We start from the raw sequence: 24,540 nt of genomic DNA, 5'->3' as shown, positions 1-24,540 counted from the left end.
GCTCAAGTTTTTACTGCCAAAAAACAGGGTCATCACAGCAGCACAACACCCACACAATCTTGCTTAATCAATGTTTTGCCCTTTGTTACACCTAAACTCAACTTCACTGAACTAACTTAATGTTGAATGTTGAACTTTTTCTGCTGCATCAACTGGAGGAGTTAATATATGTATTAATAACTGTAAATAATGGAAAAATGAAAACTGTAAAGCATTCCTATCTATCTATCTATCTATCTATCTATCTATCTATCTATCTATCTATCTATCTATCTATCTATCTATCTTTAGCTTTAGCTTATAAGGACTCCTGGTCACTCATAAATCACTGGAACGAATATATTTTTTGATAAATCTAGTTGATTGCCATCGGAGAACCAGTGGAATGATGTCTGCTAACCCTGCAGTATCAGTGAGCTGCACTGAGTGTGAGCAACTGCTGGAGAAGAGGATTGAAACACTGCAAGGCATTCGTGTGAATGAAGAATTTATTGACTCTATTGCAGCTTCTGTATAAGCTACTGAGCTGTTAAATGAATTAAGTCAAATCTTCATACGCGAAGGCATGTCAAATGTGGAGCCTGCCGCTATTTGATGTGTTCAAATGACACTGGAATAGCTGGGGAAGTTCCCAAACCGTACGGTCAGACTGATCTCTCCTACTGGAACAGTGTTGGTGCCAGACCGAGGTCATCAACTCCAGCCACAACCTGGTCTGATGTTGCTCGTTGCAGAGGTAAATCCAGCAGGAAATTTAAAGCTCCAACCACTCCAACACCTAAATATATGTTGACTCATATTAAAATGAATGATGATGAATGTAATGCTGTCTGTCCATCCGTAATCAAATAACAGAAAAAGACAATATTGTAAATTCAAGCTCTAAGTAATGGCAGAAAAAATACATGTAATCACATCTTAATTGAAAACAGTAGAAAAAGAAAAACAATTCTGCTCCAAAATGAACAGACCTAAAGTAAAACTCCCATTTAAAGTCATGCAGTACTGTATATGATACTGCAGTAATTTTAGTGTTCTGAAATTACTGTAGGAAGAGAGAGAGAGAAAAAAAAGAAAAAAAGAAACAACAACAAAAAAACAAAACAAAAAGGTAAAAACGGTTAGCAGTGTGAGTTGTGGCTGAGAAAAATCTGTTATTGTCTTCTAATAAATACATTTTTTGTATAAATACCTCTGTTAGTCATCCCTCTATCAATCTATTATCAAATAACATTTGTTGTGTAATGAAATTTTATTTATTAATCATGAAGAGACAAAAGATTCAGCACATATGATTTTATTAGAATGACCACACACAGCAATGAATCAGATTATGCTTTGCTGTTGGTTTTTCTGCACATTTTAATTAAGATGAAGTCACTGACGTCTCTGGCAGGTGGGAAGGGTCATCTCACCATCATTACACCTCGGACGCATTAGTACATTACCGACTCGTTGAAATCCTGGTTTACAAGTGAATGTAATGGGATCACCATGTTCTGAATATAGTTTATTTAATCCTGTTCTTATGAAATCAATGTTATTGTCATCCAAGTCATCTTGACTGACAGTGCAGGGTTCTGTAAGAGAATAAAAACAAGGAGTGTTTTTGTCAGTAAGAAATATGACAAAAATCAAAATAAATGACAGAAATAATAATGTACATGAACTTTTGTGAAAATGAAACAAATTGTTATTAACTACATATTACATGTTATATACAGTAATATTAACATATTCTATTCAAATTTTAAACCTTTAGAGCTCGATGTAGATATTGTAAGTGAGAAATAGATTACTGCTTTGTATAAACCGTTTGTCTCACACATTAATCCTGTTTAGATGGATGAAGAATTTACTTAGACCACATATAAGATTTAATGTGGCATCTACTTTGGATTCTCCTTCGTTTGTTAACAAGAACAATGTTTGCCACTGCTTCTTTAAGGGTTTTAGGTCTTAACAGGTAAATACAGAACTGTATGATGACCATCCAGAACTTTAACCTGAAAATTATTGCAGTCTTCTGACAGTTTTCTTAAATGTTTTAACCATGTGGCCAGTCTTTCACAGAATAACACACCCCATCTTTACTTAAAGACTCAGCCTCCTTGGGATGTTCTTTTCATGTCTGAACATGTTATTGATCCGTTCCTAATAAACCTGATTAGTTGTAAAATGTCCTACTAAATTAGCAAGTGCCATGATTTTCCAAATTTCAATTAGAATTGATTTACTTTTTGCATAAAATTGTAATGTGATTAAAAGCAGGATCATTATGTAATATTTTCTTATATTGTGTATAATTTGGCAATCATTGATTTCATTGTCTTCAGTGATCTTCAGTATTTTAGCAACATTTCTAAAACATTTATAAAGTACAAGTTCTACTGTTGTGTGTCGTCAAATATGATCCACTTTATAAGCTGTGTATTTAAAAGATAATATGATGATAATATGGAGTTGTTTTTTACTCCTAATATAATTTTTCTGAAACAGAAGTGAAATGGAGCATTGAGAACAAAGATTAATTCTACCAACATAGAATTCTCCCAGAATGAAATATTAGACATGTTTTTACTGCAACTTACTGAGACATCGCATCTCTCCAGTCCAGATACCATTCTTGCATGTTTTGTATGGTTCACCCTCCATTATGTGGTAAGCCTGACATCTGTATTCAACTCTCTCGTTATGTGCAAACTCAGTTTTGCTTGCCAAGTAGTCTCCATTATCAACGAATGGGGGATCTGAACATCCTTGTAAACCTTTAAAATGAGGAGAATGACACAGAAGATACAAGAAAATCCAACTTAAGATGTAACTGTGTTCCACTGATCACATTATCATGTATTATATTTGATCATCTCCACTTTGAGATCTTAAATGTATCTCAAGTTAACTGTCTATGTGGCTCTTTTAACAACTTATTTAACTCTTTTTAAAACGGTTACTACAGATGACAATAAAGTACTTAACTGGGTACATTTTTAGATAAGAGGAAGAGGTTAATTTGCTGTTATAAATGACATTAACAGTGTTATTTATATGGTCACATTTAAGAATGAGTCAGAGTCTAAATAAATCTCTTACTTAGGTTTTTCTTTTCTAATAAAAAGTTTATTTTACAGGACTGCAAGGCCTAATTAAAATACACTATGACTTGTTTCATACAAACCTTGGGTTAGTATAGTATAAATACAAAAACCTCAAAACTGATGAAGATATAAATAATCTAAAGCTAAAGATAATTTATCTCCTTTCATAAATTTTTTTCTTACCTTGACATTCTACAGTTTTAAACCACCCTCCATTGGTACAAGTTGCAGCGCCTTCTTTTGTACCAGCCTTACATCTGTAGTCAAGTGTGTCTCCATCTGCATATCTTTCTTTAGTTTGGGTTGGCTTAAGTGTGATCTTGTCGTCTTGTAATTTTTTACAGTATTCTGTAATAGAAAAGAGACATTGTTGTCAGTCCCTGTTGAACATGTCATGTCATCATAATTAGATTTCCAAATTATTACTTGGTGTTAGAAAATGTTCACTTTTCCCAGTTAAAGAGTAAGCAGCTATATGGTACATAGGTTATGGGAGGATGTTATTTTATCCAATGTTGAGGGGATTAAATTTGGTACAGTGACTATAAATTGTGGGGTTAAATTCAATAGTTGTTATTTCCGACTGTTATTAGGCTGTTCTAGACGGTATTTTAAGTACATGTAGACATTTATGTATGAAAGAAAATCCACAATATTGCCCTAACCTTAAATCAAGAAGTGGAGTTGCTCCAACTGCAACTAAAGAAAAAAGTTTTTTTTCTTTGTATAAAAGGATAATTTTCTTTTAATGTATTTTAGGAAGAAATTAACAACTAGAAGCACTCAGAGAGCACAGACCTCTACAAAGCTATAGCGTCACTCACTCGAGAAAAACCTCAAAATGCCCAACAGCCCACCCAGTATCCCCTATATTTTTAACCTTCTGTATCACCAGATCTAGAATATAAACATATTCCAGGTCAAACAATGTTGGATTATAACATCTACCATGATGTCATCTTGTAATTTCCATTTTTTTGCCAGTGGTTCTGAGCATTACCTGATGTGATAGGAACTGTAATGGCAAAATTATCCCCATCTCCCAGAAATAATGAATCATTTAAAAAAATCCTGGATCCATACAATGATCCGGATCACCCCAAAAATCTAAATAGGTTTTTTTTTTATTTTATTTCAAATATATCCTGAAAAATCTAAATATCTTCATTATTTTTAGAGTCATGTTACCAACAGACAGACTGAAAGACGAACGTTCACTGTTGAAAACATAACCTCTGGCTTGGTGGAGGTAATGAACTTTTGTAAAGCTTAGCTCTCTTAGATTCTAGGATTTTTAACCAGAGGTGTGCGATACTATAAGATTTAGTATTGATCCGATACCAAGTAAATAAAGTTTTAGTATTGTTGATACCAATACTTTTTAATTGGGCATTCAAAATAAATTTGATTAATTATTGGAATTAATGCATACATTTTTAACGCATTAATGCTTAAACAATAAAGTTGGTGCCATAAAAATCTGAATTTGGCTTTATCTCAGAGAGAGAAGTAGATTTTGAGCGTGTAGGTGTTTTGTTACTGAGGTGAACTGAACCCACCAAAGACCACTTTCTCCTCCTTATTTATGAAGATTCTGATAGTTTTCAAGCCTTGTATTAAAGTACTGATGTTATCACACTAGTATCGATCAATATTGATATCAACATAAGTATCAGTATTATTAACATATTTAGGAGAATTTGAAGGTAAGCATAAAACAATTTAACAGTATAATCTAAACATCCTCATATCAGATTTTAAATGGGTAGCATTAAACTTGTAATTCATATATTTTATTTTAATGTGAACTCAACATATGTGGTAACCACAAATGAGTTTTATATCAACCTAACTTTTTCGTGTGCAGGGTTGTGTTGCTGTTTGAAAGTTTTGATTTGCTGAAATCACCTTTTAGCAGCATTGTTTATTACTTAAGCTGGATTTTGTGGTTTTAATAAATAGGTTATTTCACTGTATGTTCTGAAGAAGAAAACCAACAACCTAAAACATTAAATGGTACAATTTTTCAAGAACTCGTTAACAAACTGACAGTTAAAACAACATGCACCTTCTCAAAGCTTTTTTATTAACTTACGTTCACAGCTACAGGTGACCTTGTCCCATTCCTCGTGTCTGCAGGTAATTGTATCTTTTCCTTTTATCTGATACTCATCACGGCATATGTAAGTTACTATAGAGCCAGATAGATATTTATTCTGAAAGGTTCCATTAACAACTGCATTCTCAACTTTAGGTGGTACGTCACATGATCCTTGACTGGCTGCAAGACATGAAAACATCAACAGTATAATGTGAAAGGGCAGTCTAAATGAACAACTATAGATAAACTAGAATAACAATAAAAGTGACTCACGTCTACAAATAGTTTTGAGTAAATCTTGTGTTACATCCCATTCTCCATTTTCACAGGTCACACGGGTAATCAGAGAGGTGTATCCAGTATCACAAACAATGTTTAAAGTTCTAGCAGTGACAGTGAATTTCCCATTAGAAATCACAGGAGGTTTTCCACACGTGTTTTGTGCTATAAGACAAGATTATAAATTATTAGGCATCAAGATTTAAAACAAAAAATCTGATCAGTAAATAAGGATTTTATCAATTTAAAATTGTCAGGAAAATAAATGGTAGTGATAAAGATGTAAAAGAACAAAGTCAAAAACATTTACCAGAGAATTATGTTTTCTTTTTTTTGTGGTCGATGTCTTAATAGAAAAATCCTAAAATATCTTGAATCTCCATCCTTATCTTTATTTAAGAAGTATGCGTTTTAGAAGGATTTATTGGCAAATTTACTTGAAGGAACTACAGCCTGGAAATTGCACTTTTTCAAGTAAAAACATGTTTATTGGTGTTGGACCGAAGTGTTATCTTCCCTGAAAGCCTTTCTTTTGAAGAAGGTGGAGTTTTTTCCGTCTGGAAATGCATGATTTTAATTTGCTCCTGTAATTTCGTCATCACAGGAGGCTATTTGAATAAGCCAGCCCCTCTTTCATGCCTAAAGTCATCCTTTAGGCGTGGAATGATATAATGAAACAAAGTCATGCTTTACTGCTGACGCAGCTAATGCTAATGCTAACGCTGATGCTAAGGGACGAGCCAAAAAGTTCAACCATCTTGGTATCTTCACTCTCAGGCTCGGAGTCTGGTTCAAACATAAATGGCTGAACTCCGTAAGCTGCTGCTTGGTCGGGTTCGCTCGCCATCACTAAGCTGTTGATGTTTTGGAGTCTCACACACTGCGCATACACTGGGCCAGCCCAACCCTGGCCTCCCTGCAGCCAACCAGCTGCACCTCATTAACATTAGTCAAAAGCTTGCGTGAACTCTTTCGAGACAAAGATGTGGTATGAGCAAAGTGTCAGAACAAGATCTATGTTTGATTTTTTTGTGTAATACGTTTTCAAAAAAATATTTAGACACTTAGAGGACAGTGGGTACATGAAAAGACCAGGTGATAACACCTTTAATTCTTATGACAGTCGAACCAGTAAGACGAGAAGAAATTATTACCTATACATCGTGGAGTTTCAATCCAATCTGTGCCTTTACATGTGGCCACATCCCACCAGGCTTTTGTGGAATAAGGCTTATAGTTATTATCACAGGAGTAGTACAAAGTGTCATCGAATGGCCCAACTGCAAATCCATTTTGAATTTCAGGTTTTCTACAATTTATGACACCTGTAAACAACATGAAAAAGAAGGGTTATTTTTCAACTTCTATCAAGGATAAACCACTTTTAATTGATCTGGTGCTAACTGAATGTGTCGCTGTCATGTGTGAATTATCCCTCTGCTGTTTCTCTGTAACATCCTGTTATGGTAATCTGACAGCTGGACTAAGTTTTGTAAATTTATGACTTTTAACACAGAGCAATTCTGAACCTCCGATATGTCAGCAGTTATCAAATATATATATTTAAAAGTACTTTCTAAAGTTTGGTTCTCTAAAGTTTTACCTACATTAATGAGCTGCTGCACCAAGTCTGTAAACAGTTCCACTGTCATTATAGTACAATTACACGTGTAATTGACATGTAAATGAGGTGTTTTGAGCTGCTTCTTTGCAGTGTCTATATTTTATACAGCCGCTGAGATTCAATATATATAAACTGACAATTTAAAAACCTATATGGGTGGGTGGGGTGGGGTGTGGGGGTTGCAGGATTAAGCACTCAGCATGTTAAATAATGGAATTAAAATTAACGATTGTAGTTATAGCATTGTTCTTTATTAGCCCATATTCAATATTCTGTATGCAGGTTTTTCTATGTTGAACCAGCAATATCAACAATGTATCAGGTGGAAGGAGGCATTCAAAGTCATGGGTGTTAGGTTAGGTAAACAGGACTTTCTTGTAAATGAGACTGCATGTCTAAATAGGACTGCCTGTATAAATAAATGTTAATAGTAACTAATGATGATACACATCTAACAGAATTTCTTTGCACCCTGCTCTAATTTCCACTAAAGTCCACCACAGCTTGAAGCTCAAGATAAGTTTCATAAGTATAAAGGAAATACCTTCTAGAATAATCCAATAAAATCAAACTGCTCATCAAAAATACACATTTATTGTAGTGTCAACAAACAATAATACACGATATTACAACTATGTCACAAAACATGGCAACTTGTTATATATATAATATAACATGGGGTTATATTAACACCTTCCAGTTGGGTCCTTCGGCAAAACCCTTAACACTATTGTCTAACCACTGTACGTCACTTTGGAGAAAAGCCTAATGACTGTAATGTAAATAATGTAATAAAGGTCCTTCTTTCTGGGTTTTGTGAAAGTGTGCAGGACAGAATCATTTGTCATAACAAAACTGATGTAAAGCAGCTGTTAAAAATGTTTTTATCTCTTTTTATTTATTGCTTTGTCCTGCAACTGGATGCAGAGTTTTCATTATTTCCTCAACACTACTGGTCACTCTCAACTTGAGCTGCTGAGCAAGGAACAATGTGGATGTTGTATTAACAGTTTTCAGAAATACCAGGGAAGCCTGTTTTTATGAGGCCAGATCAGTCTCAATAAGAATGAACTCACGCCAGGTGTTTCACAAATGCACACGCTCTGGTTTGCATTCGTATTTCAGAATCGGAAATGCACACAATCTGTTTCACAAATGCACACGCTGTGGTTCACAAATATAATTTTGAGGCACACTTGTAAGATTATACGAATTGCTGAACGTGCATTTACGAACTGCTTCTCATTTGTGAACATCTCTGCATTCGTGAGAGAATTCTCTGCGGTGGATTTTGAGACTCCCCTGATGCCGCAGTGTAACGAATCTCACCATTGGTTGACTAATCTGTCAATCAAATTTCCGAGTGTGATTGACAGATTCATCAGTCAATCAGGTGTGTTTGCATTCAGCCAATCATACTGCTCCTTACATTTTCTCCACACTTTTAGACCTGTCGCAGAGCTAATACTGCTATTTGAGCATGGTAGTTAAAGTCCAACTAGCGGGCAGACATGGAGGAGACGCAACAATCACAACCTGTAAGTAACACATTTATCTTACATTCCCTCGTTGTAGATCATGTAATGTTATCGAATTAACTGATTGACTGATGAATCTGTCAATCACACTCGGAAATTTGATTGACAGATTAGTCAACCAATGGTGAGATTCGTTACACTGCGGCGTCAGGGGAGTCTCAAAATCCACCGCAGAGAATTCTCTCACGAATGCAGAGATGTTCACAAATGAGAAGCAGTTCGTAAATGCACGTTCAGCAATTCGTATAATCTTACAAGTGTGCCTCAAAATTATATTTGTGAACCACAGCGTGTGCATTTCCGATTCTGAAATACAAATGCAAACCAGAGCGTGTGCATTTGTGAAACAGATTGTGTGCATTTCCGATTCTGAAATACAAATGCAAACCAGAGCGTGTGCATTTGTGAAACAGATTGTGTGCATTTCCGATTCTGAAATACGAATGCAAACCAGAGCGTGTGCATTTGTGAAACACCTGGCGTGAGTTCATTCTTATTGAGACTGATCTGGCCTCATATGTTTTTAGGGACACATTCACAGTGTCCAGTTAGTCCTGTTAAATTTAAATAAAAAGAGAAATCTCTGAGTTGTCATCATATTCTTGTCATTTTGAAGTTGGGTCACATGTGGATTTCTTTAAACATGGGTGTTAAATAACTGTGCTGTGTTTTTGTGTTGTGTATTCCAGTATTATTGTGGTTTTCTTTTTTGGAGCTGGATTTGTGATTCAGGAACAAAAAACATGGTTTAAACTTGGGACTTTAGATTATTTATTTTTGCAAAGCAATCTCGGTTAAAAATTATGTCACCGTTAGCAGCAACATTTCAGAGAGATAATATGAGTCGGTGCAATATGATGCAAGTTAAGTTTGTTAAGTTCAGCTTATAATAAATCATCCCTGAAGATCATGAGGTTCTTCTGCTTGATGTCTTTTGATGGTTGGCAAAAACTAAATGGTGCATTGCTGCCACCAAGCGCTCTAGATTGTGGACTAAAATGCTTCCAAGAACAGAACTTGTGAAAACATTAGGTTATCTCTTCCATTTTCCCAATACCCCCCAGTTTGAGAACCACTGGCCTAAATGGCATAGATGGTTTTAATTCTGTTTCTTTCCTTGTAATTTTCCTTTTCTTATTGTTTCTGTTGTGCTTTACTGTAATTCCTATAATGCTTAATGTAAAGTAACAGTGCATATAACCACAGATATTCTCTAACAGTTGTACATTCCTACCTGGACAGGTCCTAATCCCGTTCCAGCTTCCTTGCTTACAAGTAAGAGAGAAAGTTTCTTGATCTCCATTCAAGCATCTGTACATGACGCTCTCACCATTTCTGTAAGAAGACCTGTCATTCTGGATAATGTCTGCATTTTCAATGGTGTGTTTATAACACGTTGTCCCTGGAGGATAAACAAACAGCAAAAGAAAGAAAAAACTTCTAATTACTGCTTTACTTCCATCCCTCCATCAATTTTCCTCATTCTCACTGCATACAGGTCTAGATTTGCATCTTAAGTAAACCAAAGGAAAAATAATAATAATAATAATAATAATAATAATAAACAGAAATCATCTAAAGAATATTTCAGTCATTAAGAAAAAAAAATTAAGTTCTCTCCCCAATTTTTTTATATTTTATATGTCAAAAACAAAAACATTAAACCACAACTAGAGGAAACTAATGTAAAATTCCCATTACCTGCACAAAGTGGTTTTGGTGTCCATCCATCTCTTGTGCACTGAGCTTGAGTGGTGCCCCGTGGTTTCACAAAGCCAGGATTACAGCTATATCTTACATATCCATGTAATCTCTTTTGTTCTCTAGTGGCATACCAGTTATACACCTGTTGTTCCCTTGTTGGGTCATTACAAAAAAACTCTGAAATGAGATAAAATCTTGTTAATCTAAATTAATCAAGATGAGGCTGGTAATTATCATAAAACATTCTTGAAGCACAAATAATAATAATAATAATAATAATAATAATCATTTCGGACAAACTTCACATTAATTTTTTTACCACTGCACTCTGGTCGGCTCGTCCATTCTCCGTCATCTTTACAAGTAATCACCGCTTTGGTAGTTTGAGGGTTTGAAACCCAGTCAGTCTCCCCACATGTGACTTCTACAGTTTCACCAGGTGAAAACATATTTTTGTTTGGAGGATTATATGTACTTCTCTCAGATGGCAGAACTAGTTCACACTTTATTTCTGGATTTGGTGGGAAACAAAGTAAATTTGTTAGTTTGTAGTAACAAGACAGATTATAGCACAATATTCAGGACCCAGTTTTCACTGCTTAGTGCTACACAATCAACATATTGGATCAGTCAGATTGTATTTACCTCTACATTCAGGTGTGGGGGACCAGTCTGCTCGTCCTCCAAATTGTGTGCATTTGGAAGGTCTTCTGTCCCTGGGTGTGTATCCCTTATCACAGACAAAATTCAACTCTTCATTTTCTTCGTACTCTTGACGATTGTCAGACACACGACCGTGATCAATGTTAGCCGGGGCGTCACATTTTATTGCTGTTGACATCACACACAAGGATTAATATAACTGCAACACTTGATCATTTAAAGGGTATAACATGTATTCACTGGTTAGCATGTTGTCAGATAATACGTGTATACTATTTGAAAACATGAATTAAATTAAATAACATCCAAATGGATGAGTTAGAAAAAAATTCACCCCCCCTCACAGTTGTCATGACGGTAAACTTAAACCTATTAATCCTCAAACGGATTTTTGTACCAGACTTTAAACATGTTTATTTCTGCTGTGTAGTTGTTCTTTTTCTCATGGGAGTCTATGGGGATTTGTTCTGTTTTGGAGCCAGCCCCAGCAGATGAGGGTGAACTGCAATTTTTTGCACTTCTGCATATTAAATAAACAACAACAACAAAACAATTAGTAACCATGTTTTTGGGACTTACCTTTGCATTTTCCAGAGGTCAGCACATGTATCCACAAAAAGAGGACATAACTTTGAGCTATCACATGCATTTTCTCTTCATTACTCTAAACCACCGAATAAAACAGGACACCAGAAAATGACACACTGTTTTATACAGAGGGAGTCGTGGGTTTCACTGGAGAAGAGAGAGAGAGAGAAGATTGATCAATAATTACACAAATGCAGCCTCCAATCCTAAACTCACAGCATAAAATGAGGAAGTGACCGTTTACTATGCCTTATATGATAAACTGAACGCATGACAAAACATTCAAAATGGTCATTTTTATACTGGTAGAGAAATCATTATCCTTCATAGTACAGATCATTTCCAAAGCTCAATATATAAACAGAGTATTATGCAGATTAACTTAATAACATAGATAGTTGTACAAATATTTAAAAACACTAAATCATGTCAATGCAAATAACTGTATGCCTGATTATGTTTATTAATGTGTAACTTCACCCCCTACTTTTTGCATAATTACACTCACTGCCGAATTTGAAAAATGCCTGAAAAAACAAAGGTTGGGGTAGGAGGTGTCCTCAGCTAGCGGAGAGTGGGCGGGTCGGGATGCACAGGCAAAATGATTGACAGACCGTAGCTCAGCTCACTGGCAGGATGCAAAGCAAGATTCACAAAGCACCTACTCCACAGAGCGGTCTTTGAGGTGGAAAGCTTTTCCCCTCCAGAATCTCCTCAGCTACACATGAACAAGGTTACACTGGCCTGTCAACAGCTTCTGGAGGGAGGGGGCTGTGGGGTTTTTAATATTTTCTCATGACATAGATAACCTCTCTATGTGACGAAAACATAACAGGTTTTACCCTGTAAAGGGCGTAATGAGCCATTTTTTACCTACAAAATACTAATTTTATCAACAGTATAGGTGGTTTTTACCACAATTAAGTAATTCTGTGGTGTTTACAGCCCAAAAAAACACATTTTTGGGTGCACTACCCCTTAACTTTATCATTTAGTTAAAAAAAAAGAAAAAAACAAGTGATTTCCTGTAAATGTTTATTTGTGTTATCTTGTACCTTTCTGGTAATCATTCACAGAAATCAATTTAACAAATAAAACAAACTGCATGACAGAAAGTCAGCCGAGGATCTCATTTAAAGTAAATAAGCAAAGACAAAGGCAGCAACCAGTTGTAATTTTAAAAGTAAATGAAAAAAATGGTTGCTGTTGCTGTTGAGCAATGCAGGATTTTCCTCAGTTCTCAATTCTTCTTGCAGTTGGAACTGCTTCTTGTGAACAAAAGTTATACTTGAGTATTGTTTATTGTTTTATTTAGATCCTTATTAGCTGCAACAAAACTGGAGCTATTCTTTCTGGGGTCCGACACATGAAATGTAGAACATTTTCAACAATTATAAGCTAACATAAAGATATACCATAGAAAAAGAAAATAAAAATTAAGGTAATCCTGTGATACACTCAACTTTAAATCAAAACAATGCATATTCATACATTCTTTAACACAGCATCAACAAATTCAATGTATAGTTCCAACTTTAGCCAAGGACCAGTTTTTATAAAATATTTATTTATATTATTTATGTAATAAAGATTAACTAAATGTAATATGTATCCTTTTAAAAGATGTTTATTGTTATGTTAAATCCTGTGATGTTTACATATTTGGGAAGTGAGTTCCATACTAACATACCTTTGTAGATCCCCGTTATTTTTAATTTATTTTTTAACATAGTTTGTATTTAGCTTTGGCAGTGAAAAATTACCTCTGACCGGCGCCGGCTCTAGGCCGGCAGGTGTCCTTGGCAAAACAGGAGTTTTGCTCCCCAGCCTACGCGGCAAAATGCTTACCTAAACTGAAGCTACATGACTCAGTCGCACACATATTGTAACTAATGTACAAATTCTTGTTTCCTTATTAACAAACAAAATAAAGTCACACTGAAACACTCTAAACAAACCACTACAAAAATGCTAAATAGCACAAAATAAATAACATTTAGGTAAAAATAAATAAAGTTTAGTGCAAAAGTCCAGGACAAAAAAAGGCCCAAGTGCTAATCCTAAAACAATGTAAAACGGTGTAATCAAAATACACACAAACTATAAAAACGGCTACAATAATGATAAACAAAACAAAATAATGCCACTGTGTAAAACAAAAAATCAATTAAGCTATCAGATTTTATTTTTGAAGCATGTTTCACATGTAAGTTGTAACACAAAGTTGTTTAGTTATTAAAATAATTCCCTCGTGCCATCTTAATGACATTTCTGCATCGTGCAGTCAGTGTTCTTCATTTAGATCTGCTTGCTACAGATCCAAATATTATTTAATAATTGTTAGATAAAAAACTTTATAAAACGTAATAGTACTGCAGTCATTATTCTTTGTTGAAGTAACCTACATTCCTCTCTGAGAACATCTGGTGAAGACAATAAGGCTGAGGCCTCCTCTCTAGAAGTTTCTACAGGTGCCTGCTGTGGCTGCAAAAGTTTTCTCAGCTCATCTGAACAAAAACAAATTTAACACATTACTTTAAATTTTATAGTAGTAACATTAGATAGCAGTAGCCTACCCTTACAATAAACAAAGTTGCAATAAATACTGCATTGCGAATACAATTAGAACATTTTATGTAGTATCAAACCTTTATTTTATATCATTTTGACATTATGACATGCATGTTTTTTTTTTGTTTTGTTTTGTTTTTTGTGTTTTTTTTTGCATAATATTTGTGTTAGCTAGCGTTAGCCCACTGTCAAAATAAAGAGTTAACACACGCTGCCTTAATGTTCAGTAACTCAGGCATACCTCTACTTTGGGCTTCTTCTTCCTCCTCCTTCCTACGTTTTCTGTAAGCAGAACCTCACAGCTTGGATTGGCTTTTCATTATAAACTTTTTAAATGATTTTCTTGTTGGCAACACACAACAAGGTGTGTTCTATCAGTATTATCATTACGAACCTGGATGCACCGCTCCCCTCCCTCCACTCTCTCACCTGCCAGCCCGCAGCAGTAGAAGCAGCAGGTGGGACGAGGAGGTCGTCATCATCACAGAATATATTAGCTTCTTTTCATTTTTATAATTTAGTTGGTCTAGTTATTATTTACGAGAGAATTGAATGGAAATCAAATGAGCGTAAAAAAAAACTTTTTTTTGACAGCAATTCGGCGCCCCTGCTAACAGATGGTACCTTAGGCGACCACCTAAGTCGCCTATGCCCAGGGCCAGCCCTGCTCAAATGGCTTAGTCGTGTTTTCACTATGACAGATGATGCCTCCCAAAAAACACAAATCTGGAAACCAGAAAAGACTTGAGAGGGAGGCCAGGAGGAGCAGCAGAGCAGGGGCCCAGAATATTAGGCATTTCTTCTCCAAAAATGGTGAGAGTAAAACCATAGAGGGCTGAAACTATTTCTTGGTCATTCATTCATTATTATTTATGGTCGTGTGGCATCTGCGTAACCGCTGTAGGCACTGCGCATGTCCGCAGAGGCTTGATGACCTGACGTGCACCCCTGCTACATAGATGTGGGAGTACTACCTTGTGATTGATCAGTTTGAGATCACGTGTTGATGGATGTCTGGATCTTCTCACTGCATTTGTGTGGTAACCACCATTTAAAAAAACAAATAAAACAAAACAAAACAAAACAAAACAAAACAAAACAAAACAAAACAAAACAAAAACAGTGGCTCAAGTGGATGAGAGGCTGATCGATTTATTTCTTTGTTTTCTTCCACAAGCTAATAAAGACACTGAAACATACTGGACTCCATTGTTGTTTTAAAACAGAAAATACCTATCGAACTGAAGTAAACTATCAAAAGAATTCCAACCTGGTGAATTTACCGGCCGATACCACCCCTGCTGCCACCTCCAGTTTAGGAGGAGAAACTGCAACACAACACCCAAACGACACGTACCCTCTACGCTGGAGTGCGAAAGCAAACTCACCAGCGTCAGCTACACAGTGGCCGACCGCATGCAAACACCGTGCAAGCATAAACCCACCTTTAGATGGGTTACGGAGGATGGAACCGTAACCAACCGCACACAGACACCATGCGAGTTTAAATCTGCCTTTAGGTGTCATCGGGTCAGAGGTAGGATACTATCTAGACAAGTCGCCAGTTCATTGGAGAGCAACGATTCCTACTGTAGCTAACTGAGCATCACTAATTTGGAGGCCAACTACAGTGGACTGTGTTTCACACGCTGTCTCTCGGTCAGCATGACTGGAACAAGAAGATGGATGATTTAATGGCGTGGGTCTGGTGAGAACTGGAAACTGGAGAAAGAGATGCTGAATCCAAATGTCCACTGTTAAATTGAACTAACTAATGTCAGTGCTTCAGTACAGCATAAGAATTCACTCAGTTACATAATATATGAATTGTATTATGACGCATTAAAGTTCTGCTCAGTAATTATGAGCATTAGGTAAAGGTCAATTACGTTATTATTATGTGTTCAAATCTAGTCTTGTAAAATTTAGTTATTGGTGGGACATTTGAATAGCCTGAATGAAAAAAATAAAAAATAAAATAAAGAAGTTAAATGTTCAAATATTTTTGGTTGTTTTTACAACAATATAAAATAAAAGACACCAAACACTTCTTGCCTCACAAGGGTGACATCACTCAATTATTTTTCCCCAACTACATGAGTGTTTACTAAAACCAAACTGCTCTTGACAACAGGTCTTATGCAGGGGGTAATTTTACAGAGCTTGACCTCCACATACTGTCACGATGCAGCGGAAGTGAGGACCCGAATGCAGACAGTAAAGGCAGGAGGTAGAACCATGCTGTTGACCAAGATTTATTCCGGACCTCAAAACAGGACCCAAGACACGACATGGGTAAACAAAAGGACCTGACAAAGACAACTGAAACCAAGGGGCATATATACACAGAGGGAGTAATGAGGAAAAGGTGAAGTGAGTGAGAAATCAGACCAGGTGCTCTAATGAGCCAGGAGCAGAAAACACAAAGCACATGAGGGAAAAGTACAAACTAAACTAAACATGACAAAAACTGATCATGACTGAACTCAGACCGAGATTCAAAAACGTGACAAAAACCAAAAGACAAAATCAAACATAAGAACATAAGATAATAACTATGACAGCAAACAGAGTACATGAGGACAAACATGAAAACTAAACTAAAAATGACAAAAAGAACCTAAACTATGATCATGGACGGGACTTAAACCAACACCAAAACCAAATTGTAACAGAAACTAAACATGGCAAAACCAGAATTATAACCCAACATCAAAATATGCCAAACCAAGACAGACAAAACACAAGAAATAAGACCGTGAAACATGACACATACGAAGTGAAAAGTGTCTGCCTAGAGCTATGGTACTGCAAAGCCCATTTAGATTTAGTGTTTTCCAAGACTACTTTAGTTCTTCTTTAGTTTCCATGAAACAACATTTAATGTTCACAAAAGCAATATATAATGGAGCAATAAACCTTTTATGCTCTGCAGCTCTAGAATCAGCAGTGACCGCTTCTGTCTGAGGCGGACCCAGCAGCAGACCTTCATCTCCAGCCGTCCAGTGATGCCTTTGAGGGTGTGTGAGCGATTAGATCTATCTCTGTTTTGGTTTATTAGTGAACTGCCTGTACCACTGACATTAATCAGCCCATTAGCTATTTCAGTTATATAATCAATAACAAAATATAGGCAAACTTTATTTATAACACAACTTAAGTTGCTGTTGTTGTTGTTGACAGAGCCAGGCCCATGTCCCCAAAGCAAAGCTCCTTCAGACAGTGAAGGGATTGCTTAAGGGACAAAAACAGGCCACTTTAAGTTATTGTTTTTTGCACGTCAGTGCTTGTTTGTTCACAATAAAATACCCACTGCCTATTTGTTGAGTGGTTTATTGAAAATATATTTATAGTCAGAGGTGTAATAATGTAGTTTAAGCTAGTTTATGGATACCATATCATGAAAATTAGATAAATGAGACAACTACTAATACATTATTTACTTAGTACTACTACTACATTGTTTAAGAAGAAAACAAAATTGGGATCATTACATCAGACACCGTCAATAACACGGAAAAACATCATAATTCACAGACATAAAAAAATGTATGTATGTATTTGCTAAAAAAAAAAGAACAGGACTAATGTGATAAAGGAGAGACAAAAACATCACTGTGTACATTTTTATTTTGATCAAGTAACATATGCTGTGTAATGAAATTTTATTCATTAATCATGTTGAGATAAAAAATTCAGCACATATGATTTTATTAGAATGACCACACACAGCAGTGAATCAGATTATGCTTTGCTGTTGGTTTTGCTGCACATTTTAATTAAGATGAAGTCACTGACGTCTCTGGCAGATGGGCAGGGTCATCTCACCATCATTACACCTCTGACGCATTAGTACATCACCGACACGTTCAAATCCATATTTACATTTGAATGTCATGTGATCACCATGTAGTGAATATAGTTTATTTAATTCTCCTCTTCTGAAATCAATGTTATTGTCATTCAAGTCATATTGACTGACAGTGCAGGGTTCTGCAAGAGAATAAAAACAAGGAGTGTTTTTGTCAGTAAGAAATATGACAAAAATCAGAATAAATGGCAGAAATAATAATGTACATGAACTTTTGTGAAAATGAAACAAATTGTTCTTAACTACATATTACATGTTATATACAGTAATATTAACATATTCTATTCAAATTTTAAACCTTTAGAGCTCGATGTAGATATTGTAAGTGAGAAATAGATTACTGCTTTGTATAAACCGTTTGTCTCACACATTAATCCTGTTTAGATGGAAGAAGAATTTTCTTAGACCACATATAAGATTTACTGTGGCATCTACTTTGGATTCTCCTTCGTTTGCTAACAAGGCCAATGTTCGCCACTTTAGGGGTTTTAGGGTCTTAACAGGTAAATACAGAACTGTATGATGACCATCCAGAATTTTAAACCTGAAAATTATTGCAGTCTTCTGACAGTTTTCTTAAATGTTTAACCATGTGGGCAGTCTTTCACAGAATAACACACCCCATCTTTACTTAAAGACTCAGCCTCCTTGGGATGTTCTTTTCATGTCTGAACATGTTATTGATCCGTTCCTAATAAACCTGATTAGTTGTAAAATGTCCTACTAAATTAGTAAGTGCTATGATTTTCCAAATTTCAATTAGAATTGATTTACTTTTTGCATAAAATTGTAATGTGATTAAAAGCAGGATCATTATGCAATATTTTCTTATATCGTGTATAATTTGGCAATCATTGATTTTATTGTCTTCAGTGATCTTCAATATTTTAGCAACATTTCTAAAACATTTATAAAGTACAAGTTCTACTGTTCTGTGTCATCAAATATGATCCTCTTTATAAGCTGTGTATTTAAAAGATAATATGATGATAAATATGGAGTTGTTTTTTTACTCCTAATATATTTTTTTCTGAAACAGAAGTAAAATGGAGCATTGAGAACAAAGATTATTTCTACCAACATAGAATTCTCCCAGAATGAAATATTAGACATGTTTTTACTGCAACTTACTGAGACATCTCATCTCTCCAGTCCAGTTACCATTCTTGCATGTTTTGTATGGTTCACCCTCCATTGTGTAGTATTGCTGACATCTGTATTCAAACTCTCGCGTTATGTGCAAACTGAGTTTTGCTTGCCAAGTAGTCTCCATTATCAACGAATGGCGGATCTGAACAACCTTGTAAACCTTTAAAATGAGGAGAATGACACAGAAGATACAAGAAAATCCAACTTAAGATGTAACTGTGTTCCACTGATCACATTATCATGTATTTTTTTTTAACTGTCTACAGTTTGAGATCTTAAATGTGTATACAACTCTCTCGTTATGTGAAAAATGACTTCTGCTTTCTCCATATTCAAGGACCGGTGGTCCCGAACAACTTGAAGTACCTACAAAAATGTGGGTAATCGGAGGGAAAATAAAGCTTAACATGTTATGTTGTCCCAATTATCACATTTCCACCCAGAGTCTAAATCTTAGACGTCAGTCCCCAGTTTCACTCGACACTTTGTTTTCAAAACGAGATGTCGGCTCTCTCTGTCTCTGTTACAGGCATGTTTGAATAAAACACCAACAACAGGAAGGAAAAAAGACTGAATGAATGCTGCTTGAGAATGAATTTACAAAACAAACAAACAAACAAATAAACAAACTGTTCATTACAGATTTTTTTCTTCTTTTTTATCCATCAGAAGTGCGCACATTTCTGGTCTTTCAAACAATTATTTGTTTTTCTGCAATTTCATAAAATCCAAGCAGACAAGTGAAAATTAATTACTTGAAGGAAGAAGAAGAAATTTGGCTAGAAACTAAAACAATGGAGCACAATAAACTTATGAGTCTTAGTGTTGCTGTTTGTACTTTTGTGTCCAAAACTAATACAGTTTTCACCAGAATATGTTAAGTATGAGCAGTATAGAGGTAGCGAGATATCCAACATATTGCGCTACGATGCGTTCTTGCATCTCTTCCATTACTGGTTGGTCTGTTTGCTTTCACACTGTCAACGGCTCAGGGCTCATTTCACGTGGGACCAAACAACCCTAGCATGAATACGCTCTAAATGTAGACTAGCCAGGTGTTACTGAACTGAAAGCGGGTCCCTCAGGCATTACTTTTCAGCAGACTACATTGGAACTTTTACATCCCTCACCAGACATCTCCAAAACCATTCTCAGCTTCACTCATGTGATCCTTACAACTCACGAGAATTGTTATGACTCACTTTTAAGAACATGTTGATTATGAGATTGATCTAAAAGTGCAAAATAAAGTCTTGTTGCCCTTTTCTTGAAATATCTTACATTCTTCTGGGGAGAAATAACAGCATTTTGCAACGTTACCATGGTTCCTCTTCTCTATTAGTGCACAGCTGAACTGGGTGTGAAGATAGTTAGCAGCTATGAGCAAAGTAAAGGTGGAAATTATTTTAACCAGTAATCTTCCCGCTACAATGAAGAGACCAAGTATGGAGAGGGTACACTCAAACTGGTAACAAAGTTATGGATTATGTAGAGCTTGAATTTTTCTGTGTATGAAGTTGATCTAAAAGTTTGATGGAAAGGCACTCTAAATCATGTTGAATCAATGTAATCCTCCAGTTTAGGTCAACATACCAGAGCAGGTTGGGACGGGGGAATTCCACTGTCCAGGTTCGCAAGCACTCGATTTCTCTCGAGCCTCTCAGCTCGCTCTCCTCATTGCACTGGAAGCGTAATTTATGTCCAGGTTGGATTGGTTGATTCAGCAGTGGCAAACCAGAAACAAAGAGACGAGGGTCCATCACGCCAACTTCACAAGTGGGATCTTTAAAAAAAAAAACAAAAAAAAAAAAAAAAACAAAATAAATAAAAACAGATCAAACAGATTTTTCTTTTTCTTAAAGGTTAAAAATAGCTTTGTGTGTTTAGATACTCATTATAAAAATGCAATCAGCAGCTTCAGTCGTTGGTTTGTGAGTTTCCAGTCTTTGATTCTCCAGTGTTGTTGTTGAGCATCAATTTATTTATCTTTTAACTGGGATTGTAGATTCAGACTCCACTTATTTGACAGCTAATAAATGACATGACTAGAATTATACTGAGTTTCACACACAGGTATTCAAATGAATATCTCTGTTTACATTGTATATTTTTTCATTCTTTTATCAACTTATTTTTTCTTTTTTTTATTGTCATAAACATCATTTAAAAATTCACATTGGTTTTTAAAATTGTAGAGCAGCCAGCACATCAGCATATTCAAACACTGGAAGAACCAATCTCTATTTTTTTTATCTCCTTCAATATCACACATATTCGTAAATATCATTACAATAATTGTTTATTAAAGGACAGATTAATATTATTTTTTTCATTATATAATAAAAAGAAATACATAAATATCTTCTTTATAAGACTTCAGCACACTTTGGATGAAATAAAACTCACATTTTTAAACATTTCTTTAATGTTAGACTTTGACTTATTACATAGTGCAAATCAGTACCATTTTTCTGTTGATTTGTTAATGAAAACTCAATAATCTATGCCAAGTGATGTCTTGAGATTTGAAATATTTTCTCTTAACAAGAAAAGGACATCTGTTTAAAATATCCCTCCATCTCATGTACCTGCTTGATCCAATTCATAGTTGCAGAGGGGGCTGGAGTCTATTCCCAAGCAGCTATCAGGCAGCGTATAACTGTAGAGAGTATAGAGGCAACGTGCACCCTGGACATGTGACCAGTTCATCACAGGGCCCCACACTGACACAGACAACCCACTCACAAATCACTCTTGGGGTAAATTTAGAGTCACCAATTAACTGAACATGCATGTGTTTGAATTGTGTGAAGAAGCCACAGAACCCTGAGAGAACGTATGCATGCACAGAGAGAAAGGGTTAAACTCTCTTTAGCAAGGCAACCAGCTGAGAATTTTAACCAGGAACCTTCCTGCTGTGAAGTGAAAATGCTGCACAGCTCCATGCAACCCAAGGTTGCTACTTCTGCGAGAAATAAAAAGCATTTTGCAAACTAATATTTTTGTCTTTCTGCATTCCTCTAATCTTGCAAAGTTAAATTGGATGATAAAATATTATTTAAAAGGCTATGAGTAGAGCAAGAGTGGAAACAGTTTTAAGCAGTAATAACTTCTACCACTCATAGACCACCAAGTATGGAGAGATAAAACACTCACTGATAACACAGTTGTGTAGAGACAGACTTTCTTTTGTTAATAAAATTCATGTAAAATCTAAATGTAGAGGCAGTCTGAAAAAGAAAGGAGGTTAGATGAACTTAGCCCCTATCATTGTTGAACATACCAGAGCAGGTTGGGAATGGGGAATTCCACTGTCCAGTTTGCAAACACTCGATTTCCTTTGAGCCTTTCAGTTTGTACTTATCACTGCAGAGAAAACGTAAGTTATGTCCAGCTGTGATGGGCTGATTCTGAGGTGGTAAACCAGCCACAAAGAGATTACTGTGTATAATGCCAAATTCACATGTGGGATCTAAAGAAAAAAAAAAGATGACTTAATGCAAAGCAATATTAGCTGTACTTGTGTTTATTTGGTGGATTTGTTTGGTAAAAATAATATTTTGTTCAGTTCATTTTCTTAACGTATTAAGATTTTTCGCAGTAAAACTCAGTTCAGCTGTAAAATGACATTTACTGCAAACATAAGAAATGACTGTAATAAACATATATACAATTGGTTTATACATATAATAAGTTAACATGTAGTTATAAATGGCGCTGTGCGAGCAGCTGCTTGTTACGGCAGCTCCTGCCTCCTCTTTTCTTTTTTTTTTTTGCGTTTTCTATTGTTTTTTATACATGGTTTTCTATTTTTCTTTACAGTAGTCAGTACCAGGTGCAATTCTGCACATGGGAAAGCCTACTTTTATTACTTTTTTATTTGGACTTCTGCTTCTTTGGCCATCTGTTTCTTTCCAAACTTCGGTGGGGGACAACCTTTGGTTCCAGCAACAGCTCCATTGTTTACACCAGGGAACAGCTGTTGGCTCTGTGTGGCACTGCTCTTCCCGGAGATTCCACGGAGATACGGAGGGAAAAGAAGAGGCTGTAGAGCAGGAAGAAAGCTCCAGGAGAGGAAACGGAGGTGTACAGGCCATATTTACCCTTCTGTGATTATGGGAAACGTTCGTTTCCCTCTCCAACAAGACCGACGAAGCTTCACGGCGCTGACTAGACTACCAGCGGGAGTTCAGGGGATGTAGCCTCATGTGTTTAACGGCTTGAATGGATCTTATTCCGGACTTTTGATTTCCCTGGATGGATTCAAATTCACATAAAAATTAGGGATCTAAAGAAAAAAAAAAAGATGACTTAATGCAAGCATATTAGTTTTACTTGTGTTGATTTGGTGGATTTGTTTGTTAAACATAATATTTTGTTTCAGTTCATTTTTCTTAATGTATTAAGATTTTTCGCAGTGAAACTCAGTTCAGCTGTAAAATTACATTTACTGCAAACATAGGAAATGACTGTAATAAACATATATACAATTGGTTTATACATATAATAATTAACAATGTTTCAATAATTGAATAAACCCAGAATTTAAAATAAATAATTTTAAAGTCAATATTTTACATGTTTTCTCACAGCAATGTAAACAACTATGCAACGTGTGACTTCCATACCATTTTGTTGTAAAGACGTCTTCACATTCAGCCACATGACAAAAAGCCAAAGACGGAGACGTAGTTTCATCATGAAAATTCCAGATTTCTGAATGTTTAAAAAAACTTCCTGGGATACAATCTGTCAAGTTACTTTCTCCACGTCCTGAGTTACACAAAATCCTATCTCTTAAATTTTTAGCAAGAGAAATGGACACGCCCCCCCCCCCAAAAAAAACAAAAACCACACACACGCATATTTGCACACACAATTGCTGCACCAGACTTGTGTCCTTGACATGTTTATGCAAGATTGGAATTCAAATACGGTTTAAAGCTCGACTGTTGTTCCTAATGGGAAACTTTTATTTACAGACAGCTCCCGCAAACAAAAAAAATTATAACAGCAAATTATAAAAACCCCATTCACAATCAACAAACAGGACTTTCCAATAAATCACCAAATAAAAACCACGGTTAAACAAAAACAGCACACACAATATGATCCTTAAATAAAATAGCAAAAAATAACTTAAATAGTAAAAGTTTTAATGTTACTCATGGCCAGATACGAGTAAGAAATGGTTATGGGACAATTGATTTGAAGAAGGAGAAAACCCTTTATGTCAGTGGAGTCTGAGTATTGTTACAATTGAAAAACATCCACTGTTACTACCTATCACTTGCAATAATACATTACATCTGTGACACTGTCTTTACGATTACACAGTCCTCTTGAAGTTGTCC

The 24,540-nt window shown here is 35.6% G+C and overlaps 3 protein-coding genes and 1 long non-coding RNA gene across 13 annotated transcripts in view; 1 reads left to right on the top strand and 3 right to left on the bottom strand.

The window, feature by feature from the left end:
* LOC121652535 (complement factor H-like) overlaps positions 1-24,540 on the bottom strand; it is a 126,910-nt gene that overhangs the window by 19,874 nt on the left and 82,496 nt on the right. Inside the window, exons 3-11 of the mRNA XM_042005333.1 lie at positions 10,990-11,175; positions 10,664-10,855; positions 10,342-10,521; positions 9,875-10,042; positions 6,633-6,803; positions 5,473-5,643; positions 5,194-5,379; positions 3,282-3,446; positions 2,154-2,163 (exon numbers count right to left, since the gene is read on the bottom strand). Of these exons, the coding sequence (XP_041861267.1) occupies positions 2,154-2,163; positions 3,282-3,446; positions 5,194-5,379; positions 5,473-5,643; positions 6,633-6,803; positions 9,875-10,042; positions 10,342-10,521; positions 10,664-10,855; positions 10,990-11,175 (1,429 nt within the window). The remainder of the gene's footprint in view (positions 1-2,153; positions 2,164-3,281; positions 3,447-5,193; positions 5,380-5,472; positions 5,644-6,632; positions 6,804-9,874; positions 10,043-10,341; positions 10,522-10,663; positions 10,856-10,989; positions 11,176-24,540) is intronic.
* LOC121652536 (coagulation factor XIII B chain-like) overlaps positions 1-24,540 on the top strand; it is a 94,138-nt gene that overhangs the window by 36,487 nt on the left and 33,111 nt on the right. The window lies entirely within an intron of this gene.
* On the bottom strand, positions 17,861-19,322 carry LOC121652545. The gene is made up of 2 exons (XR_006012626.1): positions 19,169-19,322; positions 17,861-18,159 (listed from the first exon to the last, which is right to left on the bottom strand). It is a non-coding gene; the product is annotated as an uncharacterized LOC121652545 (long non-coding RNA).
* Positions 19,509-23,911, bottom strand: LOC121652540 (E-selectin-like). The gene is made up of 4 exons (XM_042005349.1): positions 23,815-23,911; positions 22,470-22,658; positions 20,780-20,969; positions 19,509-19,552 (listed from the first exon to the last, which is right to left on the bottom strand). The coding sequence occupies exons 1-4, from the start codon at positions 23,885-23,887 to the stop codon at positions 19,519-19,521; spliced, it is 486 nt and encodes a 161-aa protein (XP_041861283.1). The 5' UTR covers positions 23,888-23,911; the 3' UTR covers positions 19,509-19,518.

Source organism: Melanotaenia boesemani, chromosome 14 (genome assembly GCF_017639745.1).
Source record: "Melanotaenia boesemani isolate fMelBoe1 chromosome 14, fMelBoe1.pri, whole genome shotgun sequence".
In the NCBI taxonomy this organism is placed as follows: domain Eukaryota; kingdom Metazoa; phylum Chordata; class Actinopteri; order Atheriniformes; family Melanotaeniidae; genus Melanotaenia; species Melanotaenia boesemani.
This window is presented reverse-complemented; position numbering and strand designations above follow the sequence as displayed.